Source organism: Musa acuminata, chromosome BXJ2-7, assembly GCF_036884655.1.
Source record: "Musa acuminata AAA Group cultivar baxijiao chromosome BXJ2-7, Cavendish_Baxijiao_AAA, whole genome shotgun sequence".
NCBI classification, from domain to species: Eukaryota; Viridiplantae; Streptophyta; class Magnoliopsida; order Zingiberales; family Musaceae; genus Musa; species Musa acuminata.
Window position 1 is genome coordinate 36,246,725 of NC_088344.1, and position 12,713 is coordinate 36,259,437.

The following is a 12,713-nucleotide window of genomic DNA, read 5'->3' on the forward strand; positions in this document are numbered from 1 at the left end:
TTATACCGTAAAAGACTCATTCAGATATATTTTAAAAATATAAAATAACTTATAAAGCTCTGTGTATAATTATAATATCGATAGGATCGATATCTCGCTATTTGAATTAATTTAGAGCATTATTGAGTAAGTATCGTGATTTAGTTTTACAAGATTTGATGTATGTGTATAGAGCCTCAGTTGATATCGAACCATTATTAGTATAATTATACATCAATTTTAATTTAAAATTAGCATTTATTATATTATATATCTAACAATATACACCACTTATTATATTATATATCCAACACCTCATCTTTGCCTTCTTCATTGCATACAAACGCACACTTCATCCATTCGTGGGTAAATATTTCCGCAAATTTACAAGATTTTGGGATCGAATCCCGTCTTATAAAAAGAAACCTGCATCCCATTTCTATTACATGTTACGGCAGCGACTATGGTAGTGGATCTTGTATTTCGGCCGAACCATCAAACGTCGAAGAGCACTTTCTGATTGGTCGATAGCGATCGAAGGATTGAAGCCTCTTGTGGGGCCCAACGTATCGGCCAGTTGGAGTTGGTGTTTAATTGTTTGGCGACTGGGTCGGGACAGGACTTGCCCGACGGTACGTTTTGGTAGTACGGCGCGCAGAGGCTCCCGCGACATTACGTGTGCGTCTGCTACGAAGGCGACTGATCCAACGGCCGCTTCTAATTTCGCCTCGGTTGCCGCCCTTGCGGTGCGATTCGCGCACCCGCTACGGAACGGATCGCGGAGCCTTTGGCATTCGCGAGGGTTCCTCGCAGCCTGTCGAGGGGCTCTTGGTTTCCGCCCGGTGATACCCTCCTCGCTCTCGATTTATAGCGGCCGCTGATGGTTTCCATTGATTTCTCCGCTCCCCCCGTTTCATCCTCTCGTTGGCAGAATATTCTCCTTTCCGATCTTTTCCGTAAAATTTCTTCTGTTGCTGTTCGTCGTCCGGTGGATTCGTAGTCGGGAGAGAAGGATTGACTTGGGTTCCGATATCTTTCCTTTTTTTCTGCTCTTAAGATCACTAGAGAGCACAATAATTGGATTTCTTTGCGGAGATTGTGGCAGAGTTGGCAACTCGATGGAAGAGAGACGGTGGCGGAGTCTGGGGTCGGCGGTGGCGGTTGGGCTCTGTTGCCTGTCTGCGGCAGCGGCGGTGGTTTCGGCGGAGCAAAGCCTTCGAGTTGAGGCTTCGAAAGACAAGACGAGCGTAAATGAAGTGGATATTGAATCGAACTATTTTTTTAAGGTCTCAAATTTTTTGTGGCAAGCCGATGGATCTTCTTACCATCCTGTTTGGCCGGTAATAAATTCTCTCTCTTTCTGCATCTTATGATAGGTTTTTGTTAGATTGTAGAAAATGGTTAGAAACTTGCTATTAACGTGGTTTTGCTTTTTGGTTGTTGTTTCGATACGATAGCCCCTGGAATTTGGGTGGCAAATCGTGGTGGGCACCATAATTGGGTTCTTTGGAGCAGCGTTTGGCAGTGTGGGGGGCGTTGGTGGTGGTGGCATTTTCGTTCCCATGCTTTCCCTGATCGTGGGGTTTGATCCCAAATCCTCCACAGCGATGTCAAAATGTAAGAACATTTCCTTTGAGCTTCAATTTTCCTTTTTTGTATCTTTTGTTTTCTTTTTTGTTTTGATTGTTTTTGCTTAGGGTTCATGACATTGTTTCCTTCATCCTTTTTTGTCCCCGACGAAGGGTTTTTGCCATGGAATTAAACAGGTCAGTTACATCGCAAGTATAATGAATTTGGGAATGTTCGCAGAATATACTAGTAATATTGCTGAGGAGCAACCAATTATCTTCAGTTAGTTCGAAAAATTAAGTTCACATTGCATTCTTGTTATTTTGTGTAGCATATTTTATGATGCTGTTGATGCTAAATTTTGTAGTATAACGGCTGGTTTTATGGTTGATTCATTTTCTTTTGAATGCATCTTCTCATGGGTACTGAAATCTTCATGTTCCTTGGGCAGGCATGATTATGGGCGCAGCAGGGTCCACCGTTTACTTCAACCTTAAGCTGAGGCATCCAATTTTAGATGTGCCTCTTATTGACTATGACCTGGCAGTGCTTATTCAACCCATGCTTATGCTTGGAATCAGTATTGGTGTTATTTTTAATGTGATATTCCCTGACTGGATGGTCACAATCCTCTTGATTGTCCTGTTCTTGGGTAATCTCTTACCTGATGTGTATGGTCACTGTTGTTTTGTTAAAGGGCAAAGAGCATTTCTGATATAATTTGGTGGAATATCTTAGGGTCATCAACCAAGGCTTTCATGAAAGGCGTTGACACTTGGAAAAAGGAGACAGTGCTTAAGAAGGTAGCAGCAATATCCCTTTATTTAGTTTCTATTGAGATACGTATGCACGCAAGTAATTCTGATCTATCAGACTACTCGTTTTCTAATTTCAGGATGCTTATAAACGCTTAGTAACTAATGGTAAGGATGGGGAAAATTGTCAGTACAATTATCTTTAGTGCTCAAAGATGGGTCCTCTCAACTTTGCCATTTATATTAGGTGGAGGGAGTGAAGAAGTCGAATATAGATCTCTTCCTCTGGGTCCCAGCGATATTGATCGAAAGGGTGTCGAAATGACAGCAGAATCTGAGGTCGTATAGCAGTACAAATTTTAATTTCTTATCTCTAACTTGCTAACACCAATATGCTGGACTCCATGTCTGTAAATGCAGGTCCCAGTTCTTCAAAATGTTAGCTGGAAGGAGCTTGGTCTCCTTGTCTTTGTGTGGGTATTATTCCTTGTACTACAAGTTACAAAGGTGAGACTTGTGGCAATATCTACTGTTTAAGGATTTCAAAGCTAGTTGATACAAGTTGGTTGATTTTATTTTCGCAGAATCACACGGCTACGTGTTCGACATGGTATTGGATTTTGAACTTCCTGCAAGTATGATGATTTGTTTTGTTCTTTAAGCATTTTAATGTGTTTCCGGAGTTTTAATGTAATAATGAGGCCTTTTATGTACAGATTCCTGTCTCAGTTGCAGTGACTCTGCATGAAGCAATTAGTTTATACAAAGGAGAGAGAGTAATTGCATCCAGGGGTGATGAAGGGACAAATTGGAAAGTCAGTCAATTATTTGTCTTTTGTTTGTCTGGTATAATTGCCGGTATAGTAGGTGGGCTTCTTGGTCTAGGAGGAGGCTTTATTTTGGGTCCATTGTTTTTGGAACTTGGCATACCTCCTCAGGTGACTTATATCACTCTTTCCTGTTCAAGAAATGGTTATTAATACCTGAGATTTGCTTGATGTGTCACTGATACAAAGGAAACATGAAGTTGCAATTTATGCCATTCTTGATGTTCTCTAACGAGATAGATCATGCAAAATGTGTTATTTTTCTCTTAGTTACATTTGAGTAAACCTTTTTTTCACATTTTTGGTGTATTTTTCAGAATCTGTTGTCAAAGAATACCTTGGCATGTAAGTAGGTGTTCCTTATTTGATGTTACGTAACTAGCTCATCGCATCTATTATACTCTTGGAGATAGTCATGGTAAACTGGTGAAACTGTGGTTTCTGATACTGGTCTGAAAACAACTATGGATGATAATCAGTGTTAATTCCTTGTTATATTTTCCAGATGTTATTGGGCTGTATGGATTGGTACACTGCCCTGTATACCTGTACTAGTATGGAGATTATCGAAGTAGGTTTTGGACCAAGATCTAAATCCTTGGGTTGAACTGCAATAACCAATGTGCAAATCTTAAATACATAGAAAAATGTAAACCATGGGGATAGGAAACCAAAGGTGTGGTTTTTTTTTTTTTTACGATGATGATATAGTACCAGTCTAAAAATTTAGGGTCTAAATTTATGATAGCTGGCCTACTTCCTGCTTTTTGTCATATGACATGCATCAACAAGAAAAGTACATCTTTTGAAATGTAATGCAATTGGATGAAATCTCTAACTCAAGGAAAACAAATTTTGGAAATTTCTTAAGAAAAAGAGAGAGACTGGGAATTGTCATTCATTATGCTTAGGGACGAGGCTATGGTAATTCTTCAAGATGCATGACTACTTCCAATCAATAAAATGCATCCAAGAGAGGAGATAATCAAGAAGTGGCGGCATGCTGCAACCAAGGTTGTCTGTTATAAGATGACACATATGTTCAGAGCTTCCAAGACAACAAATTGGAGTATGCACATTAATATAAGTCATGTATAGATGATGGCGTTGGTAATATAACAAGTTAATTGTGTTCAAGGTGAATAGACCAGTGAAATTCAAAGCAAAAAGTGAAGTCATGGTTGATGGTTATATTGAATGCAGTCCACTATAATAGCCATTTTTAGTTATTTAAGAATTTATGTCTTGCCTGAATGGTTCCCATCTGAAATAGAAAAGTAAATTTCCAGCTGGTGATCAGAAACTTCACTGCCAACAGTCATTTATCAACTGTAGAAGGCCAAATAGAAATGTCAAAGTTGGGAAAGGAAGTGGAAATTAGATACTGGGATTGTAAGATAATGATTGTATAAGGATTACAACATTGTATCTTTTTTTCCTTATACTTTTTCTTTTTCTTCTTCAGAGATATTGACGTCGAAATAATCTTGTGATGCATGCATTGAAAACAAACCATGATTAATGATCGAATGATGGTTTCTGGTTCACAAGTTGTAGGAAGATCTGTTGTATAGCATGAGAAGGACATGATGATAGAACCATTTAATAATTTCTAAGAAGTCAAGCTGGGAGGATGAGCTGGATAAGACTTAAGGATGTTGTTGAGAATGATTGAAAGTGGCAGCATGTTGTTTTATGTAGACATTCTGATACTGCATGCATCTATTTCTGTCTATATAATTAGTTTTGTTTTTGAATTTCTCAACTGAGTCTAACCCTGAAAGCCTTATGCAGGTTTCAAGTGCAACTGCAACTTTCGCCATGACATTCTCATCATCATTGTCTGTTGTAGAGTACTACCTTTTAAACCGTTTTCCAGTCCCATATGGTACCACAACTTACCATTGTGCTTTGCCAATGAAATAAAAATAAAAAAAATCAAAGCTTCATGCTTAATGAATTGTTGAATCCAATAATCAGTTAGAGGAAACATTTTTGATCCAAGATGATCTTCTGATCTTGTTTTACAATTGTGAAATCCGTAAACATGTCGTCTGACTAATTGCTTTTGTTCTGGCAGCTGTCTACTTCATCTTCGTGGCTACCGTTGCTGCCTTTGTCGGGCAACATGTAGTAAGGAGGTTGGTCATATTAATCGGGAGGGCATCTCTCATCATCTTCATATTGGCTTCAATGATCTTTATCAGTGCCATCTCGTTAGGTAAACCAATGATTCTTTTGCCAATGCTACCTTGTTCGGTAAACTTGATATCTTTCGTTTTTACCAACAAGTATCTTGAAAATGAGTGAGCATGCAAGTTATTATTTCATTTAGCTATTACTCATCTAACAGTGGTTTTAGTCTGTTATCTGCCGGCATCTTCTCATGCGTTAATGCACCCTAAAATTTTCGTTGCAGGTGGAGTTGGCATCGTCAACATGATCAAGAAAATTGAGGATAATGACTATATGGGTTTCGAGAACCTTTGCAGATACCAAGCATAGCAACAAAAACATTGCAGCATGTGTAACTTTGTCTTCCTCAAAGTTTTTGCTTTTTAGATCTCTAATTGGTGGAATGGACCCTCGGGCATAGCAAATTTGAACACGAGGATCTCGAATTTTTATTTCTTTTCGTCTTACTGATGCAAGAAATAGTTCCTGGCAACTGTTCTTGGATTTGTTGATCTAATCTTGTACACTTTTTTTTCAAGAAATGACACTGAATTTTTCAAGTTTGAGTTATGAAAACAAAAGCAATTATTTGATAAACGATGAGCCCATTCTTTTGCGAGGCTAATGATTTCATCGGCTATTCATGTGATGGATCTGTCATGAAGAAAAGTCAAACAGGTGCATTGACAAAACTCTATGTCAACAACTGTTCTTGGATTATTATCTTGCAACTGTAGAACTCTTTGGATAACAAATGACAGGCAACGTTGATTGATTTGACATACACTACAGATTCCAGACTCGTTCCAACTCCAGCGATACAGCGTTCTACCATCACGACAAGTCAAACCTGCGGTGGCTTACTTCCAGACGGTGGAAGATGACGTCCGTTCAAGAAAAGTCAATAGGTCGAGAATAAGCGAAATTATCATCTTTTTCTTTTAATCTTACTGTTTCCATTCGAATAGATTACATCGTACGGTCACGATGATCCAAACCCTCACCCCGTATCAAGGCCTCACAAGAGGGAAGAAATGACACGAGGGAATCTTCCCGGAGCTGGTTGCACAAGGTGTTCGACGAAATGAACGACATATTATAGAAGCCCAGTTGCAACCCGTCAACGAAGAAGCTTCCAAGTATATAATAGGAGAGAAGTTAATGAACACAGTGTAGAGCAAGCTGTGACGCCATAACCCCACGCTGACTTCCAGTGCGGATACGGCCATAATATAATCGAACCCATCGAGTTATTGGACAGCACCTCCGTTCGAGCTGTTCAAACTTGCCGCATTCAGCGGTTGGATCCATGTGAGCCGGAACTTCGACGTGGAAGGGACTCCACCATCGATGTGGGTGAAGAAAGATGAAAGCTCATCTCCGTGACGAGACGAGGAAGCTGCGGTCTGCAGGATGGTGTGTATAAGTGGCCGGATTCTCCTCCTCCCCCCCCACAGAATGGTAAAAGCCAGCTTAAACTGTATCCTTTACTGTGTCACTCATGGCCAAGCTAGCCATGGACAGTGGATTCTTTGGGTCCCTCGTTATCCATCCAGTTCATGGTGAACAGATGCAGAGCATCTCTCCAGTTGAAAGGAGTGCGTGAGGGAAGAGATGATAATTAATGACGAAGGAAATCGAAGAGGAGATGAATAGGAGAGGGGGGCGGTTGTGTATCTCCTCTGCCGGATCTCACCTCGTTTTGCCAATAACTAAAGGGCTACCGCAAATAATATATTTGCATCAGGATGTGCACTGCAACAAGGCTGAGGAGGAGTCGCTCTCGCCTCTTTGAATAGTTTAGTTGGAGTTACTTGCCTCCACATCTCTCTCTCTCTCTCTCTCTCTCTCTCTCAGAGTCATGGAGAGCAACTCGTAGGCAACGTCTCGCGCAAACGACAAGGCCTTCGAGTATTTTAATACGATGGGTGGAGGTGAACGATGAGTATTAGAACTGCACCCGTCTGTCCCCATTGGCAACCCCACCAATAGCAACCACCACCTTCTCGCTCCATCTCCCTTCTTCTTCCTCCATCTTGTTTCCTGACAAAAAAGCTCTTTCGTTGCTGCCAAGAGCGTACGGAAATTACTGTTTGATGGAGTAAGTGGGTGCCTTGAATCGGCGGCGGAGGGAAGTCGTCACTGCGGGAAGCTTCTCTTCTGGTTGTGATGAACGGGAGCTGCAGCGACGAGCTCGAGAGGTGCGAGCCCGAGGAGGCCGGGATCGCGTCCGACGCCAACGATAGGAGCCTCCGGTCAGGTGGATCCGGCGATGACGCCAAACCTGTTCGCTCTTTGGCTCCTTCCTCCTCTTCAGCTCCCTCTCCGAAGAGAAGGTGGATCTTCTTGTCCTCCCATATCGTGCTCTCTCTCTCTCTCTGGATTTTGCTGACTTTTAATTGGGTTCATGGATGAGCAGCCGGCGGGCGGTGGAAAAGCGGGTAGTGACGGTTCCGATCAGCGACGCGAAGGGCACCGGCGAGGGGGCTCCGCCGGCTGATTCGTGGGCATGGCGGAAGTACGGACAGAAGCCCATCAAGGGCTCACCTTATCCCAGGTACGTGCGTGTGCTCTTCCTCGATTTAGCAGTAGAAGCACGATGGAGATCGAGATCAACGTGAAAGCCAACTGGTATGTTAAGCTATGGGTGTTCTTTATGGGACGTGCAGGGGTTACTACAGGTGTAGCAGCTCCAAGGGGTGCCCGGCGAGGAAGCAGGTGGAGCGGAGCAGAGTCGACCCGGATGCGATCGTGGTTACCTACTCCTTCGACCACAACCACCCATGGCCCCTCCCCAAGAACCACCACCACAAGCACGCAGCGGCGGCGATGCAGCAGACTGTCGAGGACCAGCCGCCACCGCAGAACCAGTCCAGCCCGCCGGAGTCCGCGGAGCGTGACGAGAAGTTCTCCGACCTGATCGCGGAGGAGGAACCGGCGCTCTTGGTCGACGCCCCCGGCGGCGGCTTCCAGTGGTTCGCTGACGTGTGCTCGACGCCCTCGACCTCCCCGTCCGCGGCCGGCTCCTGCGAGCTGCTCTACGGTTCGGTCTTCTTCGCCGGGGCCCAGGCCGCGGCCGCGCTGCCGGAGGAGCAGGAGGCCGGCGGCCGGGTGGTGGAAGAGGAGGACTCTTTGTTCGCGGGCCTGGGGGAGCTGCCCGAGTACTCGGTGGTGCTCCGCCGGGGCCTGGCGTCCGCCTCGTGGGTGGGGACCACCGGGTGAGAGTGAGCCCCACCCCACCACATCCCTTGGCAGCCAGGCCGGCCGTCGATCCGATCGAGGGGAGCCCCGTGCGCCGTACGATTGGCTAATCTTTCTCGGTAGTCGACGTCTCAAAACTGCCGTCTTCCCGATATTTTCTTCCTCCTCCCTTTCATCCATGGCTTCATCAATAATAGATCTCCGTGACATCGTTTTCACGTGTGGAAATTTCTCGCCAAGAAAAGGAGAGAAGCAATTCAAGATCGCTTCCTCCCCCCCTCCTCCTCCTCGTGCTCATCGCCGGACTCCATCGTCGTCGCGCGTGTCGGCACGCCATCTCTGTGCGTGCGTGCGTGCGTCACCCGGCACACCAAATTCGCCGATTGGATGGACCACACCAGGCGACAAATGAGACATCAATCTCCAAGTCGGGGCCACGATTGCATGTGTTGGGTAGCCTTTTACCAGAGTGACGGTTTTGTTCTCACGTTGAACGGATGAGTTTCTATGATTGCTTTCGTTGCTTTCCATTCCGCCGACCGCAGCATATGTTCGGAGTGCATACCATCTGTTTGAATCAATGCCTCTTCCATATATAGTCGAGGAGGTGCAGGTTTGTCCGGCTTCCATTTATCTCTGACTCTCTGGTTCCCCTGTTCATTCATGATCTCGTCAAAGCATATCATCGACTCCAATTCTCACATAGGAAAGATGTTACCGAGGAGAGCCGGCAGAGCTGCACCTTTTAATTTTATGTGAACCAGGGAAACCATGTGGTATTAAACAATGGAACGTAGCTTAAAGCGGAAGATAAAAGGACACGACCATTCAAAAGCAAACAGCCGAAGCCGGACACGCAGGGAGCGCAGAAGACATCGTGTGAGAGGGGTTAGATAAACATCACTGTCTCAATCATTTCATCTGCGTTTGTGAGGCTGTTGCTCGATTGGGACATGGAAAAGGATTTCGTTGGAAAAGATTGGATCTAGCGCATCATCGGTAGGCTGAAGCTAAGATGGTGTCACCATCTCGACTTGAATGGGTGGCCATATGAGCATGATTATTAGTCTAATGGTTGCTCCAGCAGATCAATCGATTCACATGTGTGTGTGTGTGCGTGCGAAATTTGAATCGATTGATCTGCCCAGTAAACAGGACAAGTATTATTGGGCTTATGGCCCAATTAAGTTGTTAATGCTTGGGGAAAAGATTGGAACAGGGACGCTACGTTTGGAACCTATCAACAATAGCCACGTGGCCGCCATTGGTTTCGGGTAGACGCCGACGAGTACGTGAAGTCATCTACATATATGATGACCGCCATCGGTTTCGAGGATAACGAACCTTTTGTCTTCTCTTCTCGCTTGAAACCTCACTCCAATCTCCTCCTCCTCCTCTCGTCTCCACCACTGCGACCGCCTCTGCCAGATCAAGAAGCAGCGGTAGCCGATCCCATCGCGCTTATTCTCCCGGAACGATGGCAGTCTCTCGTAAGCACTTCCCTTCATTTCTCTTGTGGAATTTTATTTTAGGAAGGTTTTCTGTGGAGATTACTCTGCTCTTAATCTCTCTTGCGATCGGAGCGATTTCATGGTTCTTTGACGTTTCTTTTCTTCTTTCCCTGGTAGTCGCCGGTAAACCCTTCCTTCTCCCTTTCATCTTCTAGTTGAAGATTGTATTTCTGATTCGTCATTAGTAATCTTTCCGAGCGTCTTCGCCTCTGTTGCTGGCTCTCTATCTCCCAAAGGCTACTAGCTTTGAACTCCATTTTGACTTTCTCTTCTAGGGTTGGATCCCGACCTCGATCAGGAGGCTCTGTCTCCCTTGATTTGGCCATTACCTGGCTAAAAAGTGGATTCCCGCGCCAATCAAGAACAGCTTTCATCCTTATCCTAATACGATCCCATGTGCTAATAGCGCGCACCAGGACGGACTTCGATCATTCTACGTGAGTGTTTGTACAGTGGAACTGTAGAAGGCGTATACATTAAGATCAGTGTTCCTTCATTGCCCGCTCTTCTGACTTCCTCGCCGGAAAGGTAAGGTTCTCGCCTGTTTAAATGCTTGGGATCCTTAATTTAGGTATACGTCCGTGGGAAGTCAGAGCAGTCGATTCAAATAAAAGGGCGAGAGAGATCCGTATGAATATCTTTATCTTTATAGGAGCTAGTGATAGCTGATAAGATTTTTTCAACTTTACAAGAAATCTCGTTGCTAAAAAAATCCTTTCTCATAACCTGTATAAACAGGGAAAACATAGCTTCTATCTTCTATCTTTTATCTCCCACCTTCTATCATGGTATTAGAGCCATTCGTGCATTAGCAATTCTGTTGTATATAGCTTTGTCGTTGGCTTCTTTTCGACCATCGATAGATCTCCTTTGTCTCTCGTCCCCTCTCCTCCCCATCACTACTATGCAAGGGAGAGATTGGTGTGGTGGAGGGAGCAAGTGGCATGATATACCTAGTGCAAATCCAATCACTGTATTTCCAGCCCAATGGCCAAGCGTCACTTGAAACGACTAGAATGGCTGGCATAGTTGTGGACGCCACAAGAATAGTACAAGTCCTCAGGCTTTTGACTGTTGCTTTTTTTACCACTCTGATGCTTCTTTCCTCACTGAGGTACAACAGATCTGCATTCCACATTATCCCTCTTCTCTCTATCAGTCTGACAAACTTTAACTATCTTCTTCTAAGTCGGTGGTGAACATTAATATCTCTGTGCTACTATCAATTGACAAATCGATTCTTTCTTAAAGATTCTCTCTTAAAGATATAGAACCTTAAACTATTTTCTTGGAGCAGAAGCAACATATATACATCTCAAGTCTCTTCCTATCACAAAGAAAGTACATTTAAGATTTATTATAAAAAATAAACATGCAGGATGCAAATACAGTTACAACTTCCATCTCTACTAATGAATCGCTCAAATTATTTGATGGAAGTCCTTCTATGGAATCTACTCAATACCGATAAATAGTTGGCTCTTTACAGTACTTAGCTCTCACTTGTTCGGACATCTCATTTACGATCAATAAATTATCGTAATTTATGCAATGGTTATCTACTACGCACTAGTCTGCAGTCAAACGAATCTTGCAATATCTTAAAGGGACTCTCGATCATGGTCTCTTTCTTCGCAAACACTCTTCACTTCATCTCTATGCCTTTGTCGATATTGATTGGGCAAGAAACTTTGATGATAGAACATCCACATCGGGGTATATTGGCTTCTTTTGAGTTAATCCAATCAATTAGAGTTCTAAGAAAAAAGATAATCGTACGATCTACAATTGAAACTGAATATCGTGCTATTGCCACCACTCATGCAGAACTCAATTGGGTCACAAATCTGCTTAAGGAACTCGACATCAATTTTACTTTTATTTCTATAATATATTGTGATAATATCAAAGCTACCTATCTATGCACTAATCAGGTGTTCCACTCTCACATGAAACATATTGCTATCGACTGTCACTTCATGTAAGATCAAGTTCTCCGACATCAACTACGTGTTTCTCATGTATATACTGTTCATCAATTAGTAGACTCACCATGAAACCTCTTGCTCGTAAACTATTTTCATTATATCAGTTTAAAATCGATATCCTTGATAGGAATACCATCTTGTAGGAGCATGATAGTATATATGAGTTCTCCAATTATATAAGAAAATTTTGCTGTTCTGTTAAGGGAATTTCTTCCTCCTGTATAAATAAGGAGAACATATGAGAAGCATAGCTTCTGTCTTCTAGCTTTTATCTCCTACCTTCTATCGGTTAGACCCTCACATTTGATAAGGCATTACTTGAAGCGAGCTCCTAGCCTTCTTAGGGCAGCTTGCTCCATACCTTCTCCAGAAGCATATGATTTGTTATAGTAATAATTAAAAGATTAATATTAATGATATAAGAGGAGATAAAAAAAATTAAAAAATATTATAAATAAACATTTAAGTATTCTAAACTTAATCAAGTATATGACTTTTTATATATATCTGAATGGTGATAAAAAATCTATATAGTTAATTCCAAATAATTGATATTTACTATTTTATTATTATAGTATATCTTGAAATCTGGACAATTCGAATGTTATTAATATTACAAGTGAGGAACGGATAAAGCCCCTCTTTCTTATATGATAAAGAGTAATTTGATAATGTGTCTAAATCAAGAATTGAATATGAATGAAAAAA

At 42.8% G+C, this 12,713-nt stretch overlaps 2 protein-coding genes across 2 annotated transcripts; both read left to right on the forward strand.

Annotated features, from left to right (window-relative positions):
• Positions 1–883: 883 nt before the first annotated feature.
• Positions 884–5,851, forward strand: LOC135617896 (sulfite exporter TauE/SafE family protein 3-like). The gene is made up of 12 exons (XM_065118634.1): positions 884–1,319; positions 1,437–1,596; positions 2,000–2,200; positions 2,287–2,351; positions 2,444–2,471; positions 2,551–2,642; positions 2,724–2,810; positions 2,888–2,938; positions 3,020–3,241; positions 4,925–5,018; positions 5,211–5,351; positions 5,550–5,851. Exons 1-12 carry the CDS (start codon positions 1,098–1,100, stop codon positions 5,633–5,635), a joined length of 1,449 nt encoding a protein of 482 aa, XP_064974706.1. The 5' UTR covers positions 884–1,097; the 3' UTR covers positions 5,636–5,851.
• Positions 5,852–7,167: 1,316 nt separating this feature from the next.
• On the forward strand, positions 7,168–8,724 carry LOC103992763 (probable WRKY transcription factor 65). The gene is made up of 3 exons (XM_009412603.3): positions 7,168–7,641; positions 7,725–7,862; positions 7,975–8,724. Exons 1-3 carry the CDS (start codon positions 7,475–7,477, stop codon positions 8,525–8,527), a joined length of 858 nt encoding a protein of 285 aa, XP_009410878.2. The 5' UTR covers positions 7,168–7,474; the 3' UTR covers positions 8,528–8,724.
• The last annotated feature ends 3,989 nt before the right edge of the window (positions 8,725–12,713 follow it).

Bases quoted from the DNA above. Each gene is read 5' to 3' on its own strand.
- LOC135617896 (XM_065118634.1), top strand. From the start codon at position 1,098: ATGGAAGAGAGACGGTGGCGGAGTCTGGGGTCGGCGGTGGCGGTTGGG. The intron at 1,597-1,999 runs GTAAGAACATTT...TTCCTTGGGCAG, and splicing joins CTCCACAGCGATGTCAAAAT to GCATGATTATGGGCGCAGCA. The intron at 3,242-4,924 runs GTGACTTATATC...AGCCTTATGCAG, and splicing joins AACTTGGCATACCTCCTCAG to GTTTCAAGTGCAACTGCAAC.
- LOC103992763 (XM_009412603.3), top strand. From the start codon at position 7,475: ATGAACGGGAGCTGCAGCGACGAGCTCGAGAGGTGCGAGCCCGAGGAG. The intron at 7,642-7,724 runs GTGGATCTTCTT...ATGGATGAGCAG, and splicing joins GCTCCCTCTCCGAAGAGAAG to CCGGCGGGCGGTGGAAAAGC. The intron at 7,863-7,974 runs GTACGTGCGTGT...TGGGACGTGCAG, and splicing joins AAGGGCTCACCTTATCCCAG to GGGTTACTACAGGTGTAGCA.